Source organism: Solanum lycopersicum, chromosome 11, assembly GCF_036512215.1.
Source record: "Solanum lycopersicum chromosome 11, SLM_r2.1".
Taxonomy (NCBI): Eukaryota; Viridiplantae; Streptophyta; class Magnoliopsida; order Solanales; family Solanaceae; genus Solanum; species Solanum lycopersicum.
Window position 1 is genome coordinate 57,355,762 of NC_090810.1, and position 18,104 is coordinate 57,373,865.

At 31.6% G+C, this 18,104-nt stretch overlaps 2 protein-coding genes across 3 annotated transcripts; one reads left to right on the plus strand and one right to left on the minus strand.

Moving 5' to 3' along the window:
* The first annotated feature begins 4,473 nt into the window (after positions 1–4,473).
* LOC101258524 (uncharacterized) lies at positions 4,474–9,474 on the plus strand. 2 transcript variants are annotated; one of them, XM_019211118.3, is made up of 4 exons: positions 4,586–5,027; positions 5,146–5,266; positions 7,067–7,252; positions 8,991–9,474. In XM_019211118.3, the coding sequence occupies exons 1-3, from the start codon at positions 4,728–4,730 to the stop codon at positions 7,237–7,239; spliced, it is 594 nt and encodes a 197-aa protein (XP_019066663.1). In that variant the 5' UTR covers positions 4,586–4,727; the 3' UTR covers positions 7,240–7,252; positions 8,991–9,474. The 2 variants fall into 2 exon arrangements, with proteins under 2 accessions (XP_004250969.1, XP_019066663.1); XM_004250921.5 differs by lacking the exon at positions 8,991–9,474 and having other exon boundaries at positions 4,474–5,027; positions 7,067–7,389.
* Positions 8,270–12,668, minus strand: LOC101258820 (serine carboxypeptidase-like). Its single transcript, XM_004250922.5, has 8 exons — positions 12,065–12,668; positions 11,181–11,349; positions 10,074–10,193; positions 9,829–9,972; positions 9,587–9,737; positions 9,385–9,473; positions 9,006–9,267; positions 8,270–8,668 (listed from the first exon to the last, which is right to left on the minus strand). The coding sequence occupies exons 1-8, from the start codon at positions 12,406–12,408 to the stop codon at positions 8,448–8,450; spliced, it is 1,500 nt and encodes a 499-aa protein (XP_004250970.1). The 5' UTR covers positions 12,409–12,668; the 3' UTR covers positions 8,270–8,447.
* Positions 12,669–18,104: the final 5,436 nt, after the last annotated feature.

Genomic DNA, 18,104 nt, shown 5'->3' on the forward strand with positions numbered 1-18,104 from the left:
TTTTGAACACTTACCTTTGTCTCCTAACTCGCGAACAACTTCATCTAATTTCTTCTCAAGCTCTGCTGTCCATTTCATGTTTCGTCTTTTCTTTTCTGGTCTTTCTGTACTTATTTTCGAAAGAAAAGAATGTTCCTCCTCTTTTTCTGAAGAAACACTATGTATAACTTGTGTCTCCTCATTCGTACTTCTCTTTTTCGTCTCTTTGCTTTTTCCCTTTAAGTCTTGCATCTTTGTAGGACAAGATATGTTGTCCATCAAATTAACTTGTTTAGCCTTGTAGTGTTGTGATTCCTCATTTGCCTTTTTATCGTGCAACCTCACATGCTTCCATATATCTTTGAGTTTCAATGATGAGATGAGCGACTTCTCATAAATGAAGCATATCCCTTGTGTTGGTGCTTCTTTTATCATTTCAATCGTCACATCTGAAGATATCACTAAACCGAAAATATAAAATCAAGAACAAAATAATAATTTAATGAGGTATCTAGAATTGTGGGGAGAAGTTAGATGTTCAAATTTATATACATCACTTTTGGGAGGAACTTATATGGATATAGAATCTGACATAAAAATATATAGAATCTACAAGTAACACTAATGAGTTAAAAGAAGACAATTTTTGTGTACTATCATTATAGTAGATAAAGTCCAATAATTATGTTAATATTAACACGTTTAAATATACTTTTGAATTAATGAATAGCACACACTAAATCAAGTAAAATAATTAAGATTTTGAGGAAATGGTCTTACAAATAATTGATTTGTCTTTGATGAGTTGAGTGGACTTGACGAATTCAAGGTAGTCCATTTCAAGCATGTTGGCATCCACCATGATCAAGTCGAATTGGTCGATATGTTCCCGGAGAATGGATAGAGCTACAGTGGCTTGTTTGATCGCAGTTACTATTAACAAAAATTAAGATAAGAAAATATAAAAAATTATGTATGTTGTGCGATATTTTCATAATAAAAATCTAACAAACTTATTAAGCACTATTGTAATTTATTCATCTATATCTGCACTTAGTCATACATGACTGAAACACATGTTAAAATTTACTAAAAGTTTTTGTCATGTGCATCTGTTTTTTTTCCAATAATAAAATAATTTTCTTCTTCGAATTTCAACACTCAAATCTACCCAAAAAAAAAATTAAATACGATCGATAAGTTTCATGTATCTTACAAAACAAACTTCAATATGAAATTTTACATTAATTCACTTCTTTAACTACAGACTATAAGTACAAATTTATCTCGAAGATCTAACAAAAAATAGGGGAAAAGGCTCTGACGCATATGAGAGAAAACTAAAACAGACATAAAATGTACCTTTAAAGGAATGTTCTTCAAGAATTGCTGCTATATTTGATAAAGAAGTTGGATCAGGATCAATTAAGAGAATTCTGAGGCCAACATAGGCCGAAGGAACATCTACATTACAAATTATTTCACAATCCATCTCTTAGCCTGTGATGATTTTGAGAGAGAAAACAAGAAAATATTTTTGTTCTCTTTCTTTGGTTTCTCTTTTTTTTTTCTACCACTTTACGCTAAATAAAGGATAAAAATTGACCAAATAGTTAAATATAGGGAGAAAATATTAAATTTTGAATAATCTCTATGGATTACTTATGTAGTAAATATTTAAGGGATATGTAGTTAATCAAGATGTAGATAATCTACCAATTTAAGTTCAAAATAATTAGTCTTGACTTTTTTTCGTGATACAGACAAAATCATTTAATCCCCCATTTAATTCTAACCTTTTACGATTTATATTTAAAATTATAAGATTAAAGAACATTTTAGTACATTTGACACATCTTTAGTTTAAAATCACAAGATTCAAAAGTTATCTGTACTTTCTTAAATTTCATATCAAACTAAAATAGACAAAAAAAATTGAAATGAAAGAGTGTAGTTGATAATATTTCTTTAGTCATGCTAGTAAGTTCATTTCAAATAACATGTTTTTATTTTATACTATATCTACATACACCATATAATATATATTTCGAGACAATGTTAAACTGACAACGTAAACCGATGATTATAGTTCGAGCTGCACCTTTTACTTATAACATTTTTAAAATGGAAAAAGAAAAAAAGGTTGAAGTTTGAAACATTGAGTAAAATCTTAATTCATTTTCAAACCTGTATTATGTAGTTATCTCCCTCTATGGTTTCTTGTAATACTTAGAGTAAAAGAGTATTCAATTTCTATATATCTCATGATTTTTGTTCTTCTGAATATACACTTGAGGATCTTCATTAGGGAGTCTAGTGTTCTACCCCCAAGCGATGACTTTCAAATGCTGGAAGTAACATTGGTGGTGTAAGTGGGAGTTTCATGTAACAAACTATCATTGATGTCATATCTATAGGTGTTTTGTATTCAACCTGAGGCAAAGACGCTTTCCAAAACCTTTACACATGCTCCATAATAATTTCAGAAAACTATAAATACAACCTTCTCACCGGTGGTGAAGGCTGGATTTTCATCGAGTGATTCAAAAAATAAGTAAGCACATTAATAATATACACAAATAAGTGGGTTGGTCAGGTCAAATAAAAATGGGGCAGGCCAATCAAATATAAACAGGTCGGATTTGATCTGAGCAACTAAATAAAATTCAACTCTACCTCAACATAAACAATAAAAGTCAAATAAGTATATGTTTGACATAAGAGTACACAGAAAATGTATTTTTTAAAAAAAAAATTGGGTTTTTCTTCATCATTATTGAGCGTGTGTGTGTATATATATATATATATAATATATATATATATATATATATATATATATATATATATATATATATATATATATATATATATATATATATATATATATATATATATATATATATATATATTCAATTAAGACAACAAAATTCGCATTAAAAATAATAATCAAGACGGAATAATATCGCGAAAAAACTATAATTATTTATAAATTTTAAATGATTGCACCTATTAATTTAATCTTACTTATAATTATATAATTCTTTAATCAAATATAAATGAAATGTTTGACTTAAAATGAGTATGAGAGAGTGTTTTTTAAATTTAAATTTTAGTTGATGGTATAAAAATAGAAAAGAAAAAGCAGCTGAAACTATAGAAAATAATGTTATTACAGGAATTCGAACTCGTGAACTCACACATTTAGAAATTTAAAATACAAACAGTTGAAAGTTGAAACTATATATAAAAAAAAGATGCAAATACCCAAGTTCGAACTCGCGAAGTAAGCGTCAGCCTTGTGTAATCATGAACTCCCTAACCATTGAATCTAGTCCTTTGCTTATGTTCAGGGGGTTCATCACTTAGTATATACCTATAAATAAAAAAATTTATCCTATATATACAACATAATTTTTTCGAAAGGGGTTCGAACGAACCCCCTCGGCCCCATGTACCTCCCCTCCTGCTTGTCACTATCCGCACCATGTTTATAGCTTTTAGGGGTCACTCAACAAGATTATGGTAAATTGGTAATTTTTCACAACTTTTTGTGCGTATTAGTCAATAAATTTATTGGTTGTTTTCAAACATTTTAAACTAAACTTTTTACAGGAACATCGGTAATGACTTGGGGAACAATATATATAGATTCACCAGAATCCACACTATCTCTTAGCATTTAGGGGCCAGACAACAAGAATTATATGATTTTTTCAACTTTTCGTGTGAGTTAATCAATAAAATTTTTGGTGATATAATTTTTGGGATTTTTTTTTCAAATCCTTTAGAGGACTCTCCATAATAATTTCAAAAACTATACATATAACCTTGTCATTACCACACCATATTTTTAGCTTTTAGGGATCATTCAACAAGCTTATGGTAATTTTTCACAATTTTTTGTGTGTATAAGTCGATGAATTTATTGTTGGTTTTCGAATACTTTTTGTCTAAAATTTTTACAGGAGCATTGATAATGACTCGGGAAATAATATTTATAGCTTCAACGGAATCACATTTTTAGCATTTAGGGGGCGGACAACAAGAATTAGACGATTTTTTCAGTTTTTCATGTGAATTAATCAACAAAATTTTTGGTGATATGTTTTTCAAACATTTTTTTCTCAAAACCTTTACAGGACCCTCCATAATGACCCGAGGAAACAATATGTATAGCATCACAATGATCAACATCATTTTCTTAGCATTTAAGGGCCACCGAAGAGGAGTTAGCAATTTACACGATTTTTCGTGTTTTTAGTCAAATAATTTTTGATGATATGATTTTAGACAATTTTTTTCTAAACTTTAACATGATCCTCCATAATAATCTTGGGAATAATATGTATAGCCTCACCATTATCCATATCATTTTTCGGCCTATCAAATGAGGATGATGAAGTCGACCCATAAATTTTCTTTTTATATCGTTTGACAACATTTCACTTAAAGATTTGAATTGCGATAGTACATTAAATTATTTGCAAAAATAACATGATCTTTCTTTTCATAAATCTCACATGTAGAAACTCTAAAAGAGCCATCGGCTTCGTTTCTTTATAAAATTACATCGAATATATTAAAAACCTAATTTGTGACCAAAAAGAAATACAATTTTTACCTCTCTTCCTTACCCAACACACCATTCCCCAACCAAGTTCTTTATTACTCACAGCATCAATCTTTCTCCTTCCACTGTACCATTTTCTTGAACAAACTGAATATTCTGAACAAGAAAAACTCCATCAATGAATCCAGAAAGCTCCAATAACAACAGCCAAACGAACCCTAGAAAAAGACCATTAGTAGAAGAACCTAGCAATGACAAACAACCAATAACACTAAATTCCATGGTGGTAGCCATTGATCACAACAATCTCTTTTACACAGTTTGTTCTATATGTGAAAAGACTCTACCTGACCCTTCTCCAAATACCCAAATCCCCAATTCTTCTTCTTCTTCTTCATCATCATCTTCAATACCCTTTTGCAAAAATTGCAACTTTAACTCTGCTTCTTCTGGTTCCAAACGCCTCTTTCGTGTTCTTGTATGTGAATTATTCTTTTTCTTTTCGTGTTGTTATCTGCAATGGTGATGCTTTTTTTGTTGGTTTTTGTCAAAGATTTGATTTTTTTTTGTGGGTGATTTTGGGTTTTTTTTTGCAGATGTCGATAGCTACTGAGAAAAGAGTGGTTGTGGTGATAATGTTTGATAGGGCAGCTAGGGTTTTGTTTGGTTGTTCTGCTGATGAGTTCTTTGATTTTGCCAAGACTCACCCTTTTGCTGGTAACTTTGATTAATCTCCCTTTTTATCTTTTAAAGTTGCACTGATGCATCATTTAGGAGATGTGTGAGAGGCTGGTTATAGCGGTTTTTAGGAGAGGTAGAAATAGGCTTAAGAAGAACTAGGGAGGTGATTAGATAGAATATAACACATATTTTGCTTACTACGACATGACCCTACACAAGGAGCGGTAGAAGTAGTCTTAAGAAGAACTAGGGAGGTGATTAGATAGAATATAACACATTTTACTTACTACGACATGACCCTACACAAGGAGAGGTAGAAGTAGGCTTAAGAAGAACTAGGGAGGTGATTAGAAAGAAGTAAGAACATGACACATAGTTTGCTTACTACGACATGACCCTACACAAGGAGAGCTGGAGAGGTAGAAGTAGGCGTAAGAAGAACTAGGGAGGTGATTATAAAGAACATGACACATAGTTTGCTTACTCCAACATGACCCTACACAAGGAGAGGTGGAAGTAGGATTAAGAAGGACTAGGGAGGTGATAAGAGAGAACATGACGCATATTTTGCTTACTACGGCATGACCCTACAAAGGAAGGTATGAAAGGCGAGAATTAGGTTAGAAGGGTAGTGAGTAGTCGAGAGATTTTCTATAGTAGGTTTTAGACGAGGTGAAAGTATGTTTTAGAAGAACTGAGAAAGGTGATTAGACAAAACGTGACATATTTTTAGCTTATTGAAGATTTGGGAAGGTATGGAGGTCAAGTATTAGGCTAGAAGGGTAAGTAATCGAGTGTTGTCGTACTTTTATGTTGTTGAGAAATGGGCTAGTCTACTCTCCTCATTTAGTAGTATTAGTTAGTATACCCAATGGGATTTTGCATTGGTATGTTGTTGTTACTACTTCCTGTTGTTTATTTTGTATTGTTTCTCTTGCTATTTTGTTATCCTTGTTTTCTTTTCAATCTGGCTTTGATTTCACTTCTCTTAAGTGGGGAGGGTCTATCGGAAACAACCTCTCTACCTCACAAACAAGGTAGGGGTAAGATCTGCATACATCCTATCCTCCCCAGACTACACTTGTGGGTATGTGGTTTTACTTTTTATAATTGCATTTTTCCAGTTTGAAGTTTACAGTGGCAATTTCACTTATGCTTGAAACAAGTCAACGGTATTGTTTGCAGGATATTTTTGGCTGCTAAATGAGATGCTGTAGAGAGTATACTAAACATAATATGAAAGTCAGTTCCTAGCCCATTATAGTGAAATGCTGTTAGAGACAAGTTTGACTGTAGTAGTAAATGAAATCACACTTTTTATACTTCCCTCTGTCATCAACAAGAGTTATAAATTTTTCTTTCCTTTAGGAATTCTATGAAACAAAAAAAAATGAAAGAAGTAGGAGATAATGGGGTAATGTTTCTGTAGGAATTGAAAATTCTAATGTAACTTACTCCCTCTGTCCCAATTTATGGGATAACTCTTTTTATTTGGAGATGTCCCGAGATGGTTGACACTTGACGCTATTTTATTGCCACACGACTTTCTTGACTTTCAAGTTTTCTAATTTATTAATCTTATTCAAGTTTCATGTTTTTGTTGAAATGTTTCTCCATCTAACTATACTCCAACAATCATTTTATTATTTTCTTCTACTATTTCTAAATGTAATATATAAGTTCAATTAGTATCTTAACATTCTCATATTAAATGGAACAGAGAGTATTTGGTCATGGTCCATAAAAAATTTTCCAAGAATCTTATAATTGCATCTTATAGTGTTTTGCTGGGCCATATGAAGAGGATTCTGACTTTTTGAGAATTCTTTTATGCAGCTGCAGCTGCCGGTAATGCTTTGGAGGGAGAGATGTTGAAGATCACCTTGTCCAAACCAAAGAATGGAAATGCACGACATCTACGAGTGGTATCAGTTTTTCCATTGCGGACAGGTTTTCAGCCTGTGATCAAGACCTTGAGGGAACTATATCGAGCAAGAGGCGGTTCATAGCTATTGCATTCAGGTGTTTGTGTGTCAAATGTTCTTTTAAGCAGGCTTAATGTTTGTGTACATCACCATCGTTCCATTGACAAAAGGAACATGAATGCATCTTTTGTTAAATATTACTTTTCTCCTTTAAGCGTTACTCTTATTTTAGAAGACCATGGAGTCTGCTTCCATTATTATAGTTATCTATCTTATGAAAGCTTTAAACGAAATGTGAAATTTAAGTCTTGGGTAGCATATCAAAGTTTACTTGATCTGCCATCTAACAAGATCAATAAACATGTGATTATGTTTCCCGTTCAATATGTTCAGTTCAATGAAGATATCTAAGACAAATAAACTATCTTGATGTAAATGAACTGGTTTAACAGACCGAAATGCATGGGACAAGTATATGGTCGTTCCAAAGTGGAGAAATTTTCTTCAAGTTTGGTAAGTCAATAATGTCTGTTTCGGAGCCAGAGGAATAGGGAACCCGGATATCATCTAGGTCTTTATTTAGCTGAATTGGCTGAACATACAGGACCTGTAGGGTATATTTGCTTTTTCAAGCTAGTCCAATATTAAGTGTAGAATTTCCTTTAAGTCTGGTATGTCAATGCACAACCTGTACCAGAGTCCGAGGAATCGGGGAATTGTACCAGTTGTTTATTTAAAACTTTATCCTCTGACTGTGAAAATTTAACTTGCGATCCTGCTGCTTGAGTATCACCGCTGAAGAAGTATTTGCAAGTATTGATCAATTCACTTCAGCGTTAAAAGTGTTATTTACATGTTCTGTTGCTTGAAAAAAATCTATCTGTTTTCTTCCCCCAGAGTTGAGGCACAGAAAATACGAAAACAACCAGTTTTTAACATCAGTTAAGCTAGAATCAAAATTAGTTTAGTCAGTTGTTATATTGAATAGCTTGCCTGTTTATGCCCTTTTCTTATCCCCTGAATACCTTTCGACCACTGTGCTCCTTACAGGTTCGAAATGATTAATTACTTTGACACTGGCATGATCAACATAATGCAAGATAGGAATAACAAATTATAAGGGCAAACAGTGTGGTTCACTATATGTTATAATGCTTAACCCAATTATCTTAGAAGAACAACATTCACCTGAAAGGGTGAAATGTATCTACATGATTTTCTATGTTTGGTGATATCATAAAGCTGGTAAATTGTTAATCTGTTTCAGTATGTGTGGTTCATAAATTGATTCTTCACAAGTTGCCATGAGTCCACCGCTGAAGCATTTCAAGTGCTGCCTTAGGTTGGTCCATCGGCACCATATGACCTGCATCGTGGACCTTGAGGAATATCAGTGGTCCATACTTCTTTTGAACACCTTTCTCCTCACCATCTACTGTGAAAGAAACAGATGGTGCAGCCTCAAAGCCTTTCTGCCCAGACCATTCTACTGCATGCACCCAATTTGAGTTCCCTGTCCATTTCAAGAAACAATAGTTTACTCGACACTGTTTAGATTAATCAGTGTTGTCAAAAGCGTGCTTAAGCCCTTAAGCGAGGCTCAAAAGCGTGTTGAGCGTTGTGCCTCACTTAATGTGCACTTCAGCGTCGTCATCAAGGTTGTAAGGCATACTTTTCCTCGCCAATGAGCCTCTTCTGAAGAGGCGACACTAATTGATATTTCACTTTGCCATTCATGCTTATTAGTATTAAGTTTGGACTAAAGCCTACGGTTTATTTTGCACTTAAAACCCCTAACGGACCTTTTAGAATTTTTTTGCGCTTTTCTGTTATAGGTGAATGAAGCTTACCAAGCCAGTTGCAGATAAGGTCATATTCTCCAGCATAAATGAGTAGATTGATACCATCCTCAAGAAGTTGAGGAATACCGACTTCAAGATTCTTCATCCAGTCCATCCTCATCGCCTGATAAACGGAAGAACTACACGAGACAAAGTCAATACTGGTGGGAACACCGAGGGCTTCCTTAACTTGGTCATCGTTGAGGTAAGTTTCCATTCTCGAGAAGTCATAGCAGAGGCTACCATTGCAGGTCTTCCGGATATCATAGTACTACAGGTGAAAAAATCACAAATCCATCAGATTGTTATAAAAACATATTTGCTCATAGTTATATGACACCCTTGTCTCGTTAGAAAAAAAAAACTGAAAGAAGTTGCACGTTCTTACATTTATGTCGCCAGCAATGTCCATTATACTGTTGAAAATGAGGTTGCAATCGTTAAATCCCTTCATACATGCATCTTCACTACCACTTGCTGCCAATATTTTCACACAAATCATGTCAAGAATATCGAGATAATTCTAAGGCTCTTTTCTTTCTCTTTTTCGAAGTTAACTTGTTTTAGTGTTATGTAGGATAAAGACTTACCACAAAGTTTAATTTCTTGTTGACATGTTGGATATAATTGATTTATATAATCGTAGTCGGTTTGATTGATCAATTTCATATCCAAAGAATAGTCGGTGTAAGCTTTATACTGGATTTCTGGGTTGGTGAGGCCATTACCTATAGCAAATCCCTGATCAAAGTAGCATGTAAATATATATTGTCCAACCAAAACAAGTCGAAAAAAACCCCGAAAAAACGACTTGTTATAGGAAAGAAAGTACCTTGAGGTTTATGTGAATTCCTTCTTTCTTTATGTTTCCTTGATGAACTCTAGAAGCAAATGCAGGAATATAATGTCCAGCATATGATTCTCCAGTAATGTAGAAATCATTATTTACATACTCAGGATGAGCATTGAAGAAGGCCTGTCATATCGTAAAATACATCGTATTTTTACGGATTACATACTGGTGTAATCTCACAAGTGGAGTCTGAGAAATACCGAGAAGAGGTGAAGGGAACAAACCTGTAGGAAATCATAAAGGTCATTGCTTACACCAGTCTCATTGTGTCGAATGTCACTTTCATCAGAAGTATAACTGAAACCAGTTCCAGTTGGTTGATCAACGTATATAAGGTTTGACACCTGTCGATTCGCAACAAGTAAATGGAAATATTATTTTCCGAGTTTAACTTTTGAACGTTGATAGTGTAAAAATTCTTTATACCAACTATTTTATGAGTAAAATCCTTTTTCTTTTTTTAAAAAATGTAGTTAGTACAAATAGTGAATGGGTGTAATGCAGGCTAACCTATCCAAACATTTAGTGATTCATTTCATCGTTTGAGCATGAAATTTATAAATCATACAGAGATAATTTTGTTATTGCTCAAAGGCTTTCCGTCAAAAAATCCTTCTTATTCCTAATTAATGAATCGTTTTTAAAACGGAGTGGTTGTTTTTTAATAAAAGACAATTTTATACCTAAAGCGTTCTGTCTTTACGAGTTGCAAAGCTCAAATCTATCGCTAGATTTTTGGTTAAGTTCAAATATATAAAGAAATTGAGAGGATATATTAACACATAAAATATAAAATTTAGTCTTCTAAGTATACGATGTCATTTTCTGTTTTTAGAGATAACTTTATGATTAATTCAAGACTATTTATTCTTGACCATTAAAAAAAGGATTCTTTGACAAAAAAGCATTTGCTTTTTAATTTTTGTGGAGACAATTAAATGAAAATAGAGCACTATATATATATAAAAAATAAAAAAAAAAACCATATAAGTCAATAACAATAGTTGAACTACTTTAGATTTCAAGATTTTTGAAATTTTTTTCTTTCTAATTTAAGTCACAACTAATGAATAGCAAAAACAGTCAAAGAAGATTAGTTAGTTGGTGAAAAAAAATTGACTTCGCATGAAAGGTGTGATTGATTAAAAAGCGGATTACAAACGAATTTCTCAGCTATAAAAAAAAATGACTTTACATGAATGGAAGAAAAAAAATTCAATCAATAATTAACAAGTTGCGAATAAAATAATCATGATATTCAAAAAAAAATTGAAATGAATTTGTTGATAATAAAATCATGTATTAATTTAGGAAAAATCCAAAAAAATTACCTTGTCCCAACCAAAATCATTCCAGACAAGAGACATATTTTTTGATATTTTAAAAGGTCCATTTTCATAAAATAATGCCAATTCACTGCTACATCCTGGACCTCCTGTTAACCATATCACTACTGGATCATTCTTGTTACTCCTTGATTCAAAGAAAAAATAGAACATCCTACAACAAAATAAATTACATTAATTAAAAAGAATAGTCTGGTACATGAAGTATCTCGTATTTATGTAGATTTGAAGAAAGACTATGCCTCAAGAGTATTTAATGTAAGTTGTATATTAATGGTCAGACAAAGATAACTTTAATATGTACTCTTAGACTCTCCTTTCGAAGCAAAAAAAAAAAAAGATTGCTTAGTAGAGGAAGTATTTCACATTCATATTGGGTTCAAAAAAGAATTACATCGTCATAAGGAGATGTAATTTAATTATCCTACTTTAATAGGAATATACTAATTACTTAGATCGTTCTTTCAAGATTCTTCTTTTAAAAAAAAGAACAAATAAAATGCATGAAATATTGTCCGTAACAAGGTCTGGGAAATGACCGCATCCCACAAGGACGTAATTTAATCAGTCTATCTTGACGCAACATGACTCAAACCAATAACCTATAGGTCAAGCGAGAAACAATTTATATCATTGCTTCAAGGCTCCTACTTTTAAACCAAAAAAGAAAAAGGGATAGTTCGGAGTACGAAATATTACACACTCACACAAGGTTCATAAAAAAAGATCGCATTTCGAGGAATATAATCTAATAACAATCACGCTAATTTCACGGTCCAAACTCGTAACTATATACATGATAAGAATTTTACCGTTGTTCTAATAAATAAAGTCAATAATATATAATTATGTAAGATAAATAATCAAACCTTGCAGATTTAGTGTTTATAAGAGGAAAATAACCAGCATGATGACCTAAGTCTTGGACAGTGGCACCAGAATCACCAAGATAAGATAAATCCAATTTCTTCTCAAATAATTTATTTTCATAATTATTGTCCTTTGAAGAAACAATATTAATGTCATGTTTAGGGAACAAATTAAGTTGCCTAATCAATTTTTCACCCATTGTTAATTGAAGTTTCTTTGGACTAATAATATCATTATGAGATTGTAAGAAAAAATTGGGTGATAATGAAAGGGCAATTTGGGAACATAAAACAAGAAATATAGCAACAAAGAGAAGAGGGAATAATGAAGATGAAGAAGACATTTTTTTTTTATAATTTTGAATGAAGAATTATTTGAGTTTTTGAGGTTATTTATAAGGAGGGAATATGAGTGTGAAATTGACTATTATTATTTATTATAATTATAATTGTGTGAAAGAGGGAGGAAAGTGGGGGAAGAAACATGGGATTTAATGGTTTATTTACTATGCTATTAATTTGGACTATTATCAATTCTTGGTTGGAAAAAAATAGGTGCATGAAAAAGGAAATGATATGTATTCTATGTTCACATATTTTTGTGGTTTTATTATCTATTTTATTTAGTATATATAATGTAAAATAATATAAAGTTCAGTATTTATTTAATATTTATAATAACAATAACATATACAGAATGGTTTTAAAAGTAAACTCTGGAGAGATCAAGCTTACAGTGAAAAGACTGATTCTGATTAAATACGACTCGCTTATTCCTAATTCAAACCTTTATTCTTCTTTTTGGTTTTATCTATTTGTATTAAATTATTTATTATAAATACAGAGGATTCTATATTAATTAGGGATTTGATTAAACAAAAGTAATTTCACATTTTGAGTTATCATCTCAATTCTACCTTAGTAAAAAAAATTAATAATATATTTAATACATTGTTTTTCTTAGCCCATTTGGTCCTAAACTTATTGTTAACCAAAATAAACTATTTAAATATGATCATATGTTATATTATTATTACTTCATATTGTGAGAATCTTTAGTTTTAAAGTAATTTAAATCTTAATTTTTTGTATATTAAAGAACCAAAATAACATATTTGAATTAATCAAATATCAAATTTGCTTAGTTATTACTTGTATTATCTCAATCACTAAAGATTATTATAGATTGATTTGATTAGTGATAATTAAGGATGTTAAATAATAAATAAATGGATCTATAATATTTTGAAACTTTGAATATTGAAGGGCAATGTGTACGCAATTTTTCTTAAATAAGAGTTGTCTATTCCATTCATTGTAAAAATTATATATTTGGGGATATTAATACTCCTACTATAATTAATAATTTAACTATGTGGTTTTAGTAAATCCAATTTAGTCACACAAATATGAAATATATCGTCGTATAAGTGTATGTAATTTTAGTTAAATGAAAGTAAAAATACATAACTTTTGCAATTCTTATTATGTTTTCTATTCGATGTCTGGTATTTATTTGGAGACTCATCTAATCTGAATACATATTGAAAAGTCGGACATTGAGCTTCAACTAAATCAAATTAATATCGAAAAGTTTCATTTTATATTTTGACTAATCAGTATTCATGTAATCTAAATTTATATCGGAAAATTACTTTGAAATCAGACTAATTTATGTTTGTGCTGAGATACTCCATTCTAGAAACCAATTTATTCTATACGCGAAAGAAAATTTTACTTTCAAATAAAACAATCTCTAAAAAAAATAAACTTACAATAAAAGTTTAAAGAACGAAATATCAAATTAAGGATTTAATTAGTGAAACGTGGCTCTTAATAAAAGAATACGCAAGGACTATGTGCCCTTAAAGCAATGAAAAATTAATGTTAAATTATTCTTTGATCAAAGAAATCATTATGCCATTTAATATAAGAAAACTTTAAAATATTATACCAGCTTAAGTTTCACGTAATATATTCTCATATATACATTGTAGCGTAGGGAACATTTTACTTTTAAAATTGAATTGTTAATTTTTTTTTCGGTTCGAATTAATTTAATTGCAAAATGAATAGTTTACTCACGGCAACCGTTTAAGCAGATGAAAGAAAAAATGCATATCAATGGATCCAATAGATATTGATTTTTGCAATTGCAGATAAACAAAGAAATCAATACTATAATAGAACAAGAATTAGCACAAACATCTTCTACTGCAAAATAAAAATATTTATAACGTGAATCTTATTTAGGGAACAGATTATTAATAAAATTGAATAGTTAAAGTTATATAACGATGAATTTTGTATCTTAACTAATTATTTTAGTGCACCTATGACTTTTTATTAGTACTAAGTACTGAATAATTTTGTAAATCAAGGTTTAGGCATGTATAAAACATGAAAGTTGTTGTATTTTTTTTTCGTTTATGGGGTTGTAAATTATCGATAGCTAAGATACGAGAAATTAACTCGACCTAAAAAAAAAAAACTTAATTTTGTTTTATTCATAGAAAAAAAGACCAAAAAGAGGGTCCCAAGTCATTATTACTATGAAATCTAAATAATTCATATTAAGATTAATTAATCATTCGAAATAGTTTAATTGGTTTGGAAGATAGTAATTCACACGGATTTAGAATCGATCTCCCTCAATACTTTATAAATCGAGCCTGTCGCATATAACTTACCTAATGTAGCTTGTAAGTTATTACACAGTGAAAACTTACTCAATACCCACGTAGTTATCCGGAGATCCAAAGAAAAAACATATAAAGGTCTAATTACAAGTCAGATTGATTATTATGTCATAATTACAAAGTCTCTATCACTTATAGAATATTCACAAGCACACTCAATATAATGCTTGTCAATTTATTTTTCATAAATAAGAAAACGATAATCTACGATCACCGATAATTTAAATAAAAGAAAATATTTTAAATGTATTATTATATAATTAATAATATTATTTTAACAACTATAATTAATGATGTCACATAGTATTTTAGTTGAGACTAGAATTTTTGGTTTAATATGACATGAAAGATATTTTATTTTTTTAATGTTTTTTAGCCTTTGTTCTTTGTGTAATGCACTAAATAACAACTAACATGAGATAAGATATATACAGCTGAGCTGCATGATAAAATCTTAGGAAGTATATGTGGACGTAAAATTAAAGAGGTATATATATAGTAAATAAAATAAAATAACTAATTTTTTTATAAAAAAAATTACAAGAAAATTGTATTTATTTGTGGAATGTCAATGTGGTCCAATAAAAAAAAAGAAAAAAAAAGAATCAAAATATAATTTGGGGATTGTATATTTTTTTTTATTGGATGAAGTCTGCAAATGATATCATCGAAGAAAAAAAACATGAATTCTCGTAGGGAACGTACAGAAAACTTGGACTTATTTATTAGTATATATTTATTTTTTTTTCTTTTTAATGATCGAGAAATTCGTTTAGAATTAGTAAGAAATATGCGCAATTTTTAAAATTCAAACGATAATGAGTTGACTTCTTTATATAATAATATATTTTTACTTATTACTTGAAAAAGTAATATTTCTTTTTTCATAAGTGATTTTCAAAAAGTAATTTTGTGAAGTAGTTTGTATTTAATTATAATTAATATGAAAAATTCATTTATCAATATTAAAGTGACAATTTAGATCTAACCAATATTCTAAAAAGTGTTTGTTTAAAATATATTTATTTTTTTCAATTTTTAGAAATCAATTTTTCCTATTACTCAAAGCCATTTATTTTCCCTAAAAACTTTATCTCAATTTTTAGATTTCCAAACAATTAATTTATGGTTCGAAACAGTGACCTAACGATATTCATTTGGGATAAAGATCTGATCAGGTATAAATTAGGTCAAGTAATGTTTAATGTTCTTATAGATTCATAACATATGTATTATATAATAATTTATTGTTGAGATTCATTTAAGCTGTATATATACTCATCTTAATAATAAAAACGACAAAACTGTCAATTAATGTCACGACCCAAATCGGACCGCGACTGGCACCCACACTTACCCTCCTGTGTGAGCGAACCAACCAAATCTAAACCTTAACATTTCAATATAATATCAACAAAAGTAATGCGGAAGACTTAAACTCATTAATAAAATCAATAACTATTATTATCCCCAAAATCTGGAAGTCATCATCACAAGAACATCTATGATCAAATTACTAAACTAAGAGTATTCTAAAAACTAAAACAAGTAAAAGCTAGTCCATGCCGGAACTTCAAGGCATCAAGACATGAGGAAGAAGATCCAGTCAAAGCTAGAAGCATTAGCTCACCCTGAAGATCCGATGTAGTGAAGACTGGCTAGAGTTACTGTTGAGTCGAAGATGACGGCACGTTTGCTGCACTCCACAATTAAACAAGAAGAAAACATAAAAGTAGGGGTCAGTACAAAACACGGGTACTGAGTAGATATCATCGGCCAACTCAAAATAGAAATCAATATATACCAAGTAATATCATAAAATCAACTATGATACTTAACATGTAGCAACAACAAGTACTATATCATTAACAATTATCGTCAAGTTCACACATGAGGACTCAAGCCTCAATACCATACTCATTTGGGAATCATGTTCATTAGATTGAGTATATTAACATCTTTCAAGATTCATTATCTTTATTTCTCTTGTGTCGGTACGTGACACTCCGCTCCCTCAATATTCATTAATCCTCTTGTGTCGGTACGTGACACTCCGATCCCCTAAATCTACGTGTCGGTTCGTGACACCCGATCCCCTAAATCTACGTGTCGGTTCGTGACACCCGATCCCCTAATACTACGTGTCGGTTCGTGACACCCGATTCCCTAATTCTATGTGTCGGTTCGTGACACCCGATCCCCTAATACTACGTGTCGGTTCGTGACACCCGATCCCCTAATACTACGTGTCGGTTCGTGACACCCGATCCCCTAATTCTACGTGTCGGTTCGTGACACCCGATCCACTAATTCTCCTTCTATCAATTCATCAAGCCTTCTTTCTTACCAAGGCATAATCAATCCCATTATTTTAGTTCATCACGCCTTCTTTTATACCAAGGCCTCATTATTAACAAAGAGATTAGGATTTTGCAAGATTTGGGATTCAATAACTTCATCATGCTTATATAATCACAATTATATAATTACGTTCATGCAAGCATACAATTAAGCACATAGCAGGGTTTACAATATTATCAATACATATCATTCGCTATTAAGAGTTTACTACGAATATCGTAAGAGAAACCATAACCTACCTCCACCGAAGATTAGTGATCAAGCAAGCAATTTCCCCAAGCTTTGTTCTTCGTTTTCTCTCTTCCTCGTTCAACTTTCTCTCTCTTTCTCTTGTTCTTTCTATTTTCTTTATTCAAACCCTCTTTCTTTTACCCTAATTAGTATATAATTAAGAATAAAAGATGGCAATAATAACCCACTAATTAACTTAAGGTTACCTCTTTTAACCCCCAAGTAATTGAGTTATTAATATAAACCCACGAAATATATAATTATAGCAAGAAATAGTCCAAAACGCCCCTTTAAAACTTAACCAGAAATCCGACTCTGACTGGGATTACGCAACCTGTGACGGCCCGTCGCGCCTGTGACGGCCCGTCGCGCCTGCGACGGTCCGTCATGCAGGTTCGTCAGAGACTCAATTTCCTTAAGGAGTCTGTGACGGCCCGTCGTACCTACGACGGTCCGTCCTGCACTTCTGTCATGACGTTCAGAGAATCGTTCCCTGTACCCAATTCTCAAGAGTTGAAGTGTTTTGAAACGGTGGATCACGACGGTTCGTCGTGCCTGTGACGGTCCGTCCTGCAGGTCCGTCACAGAGTTCAGAGAGTCGATTTCAGCACCCAAATTTCAGAAATTTCTAAGTGTTTTGGGACGAGACACCCTCAACGGTCCGTCGCGCCATGACGTTCCGTCGTGGGTTCCGTCGTCTCAGCCTGTTTTTCCAGAAATAAAATCTGCTGCTTAAAACGACAAAACAG

What these genes read in the sequence shown, in the direction of transcription:
- LOC101258524 (XM_004250921.5), top strand. Translation starts at nt 4,728, where the DNA reads ATGAATCCAGAAAGCTCCAATAACAACAGCCAAACGAACCCTAGAAAA. An exon ending in AACGCCTCTTTCGTGTTCTT is followed by an intron (nt 5,028 to 5,145) that starts GTATGTGAATTA and finishes TTTTTTTTGCAG; the next exon opens with ATGTCGATAGCTACTGAGAA. An exon ending in CAAGACTCACCCTTTTGCTG is followed by an intron (nt 5,267 to 7,066) that starts GTAACTTTGATT and finishes TCTTTTATGCAG; the next exon opens with CTGCAGCTGCCGGTAATGCT.
- LOC101258820 (XM_004250922.5), bottom strand. Translation starts at nt 12,408, where the DNA reads ATGTCTTCTTCATCTTCATTATTCCCTCTTCTCTTTGTTGCTATATTT. An exon ending in ATAAACACTAAATCTGCAAG is followed by an intron (nt 11,350 to 12,064) that starts GTTTGATTATTT and finishes ATTTTGTTGTAG; the next exon opens with GATGTTCTATTTTTTCTTTG. An exon ending in ATGATTTTGGTTGGGACAAG is followed by an intron (nt 10,194 to 11,180) that starts GTAATTTTTTTG and finishes GCGAATCGACAG; the next exon opens with GTGTCAAACCTTATATACGT.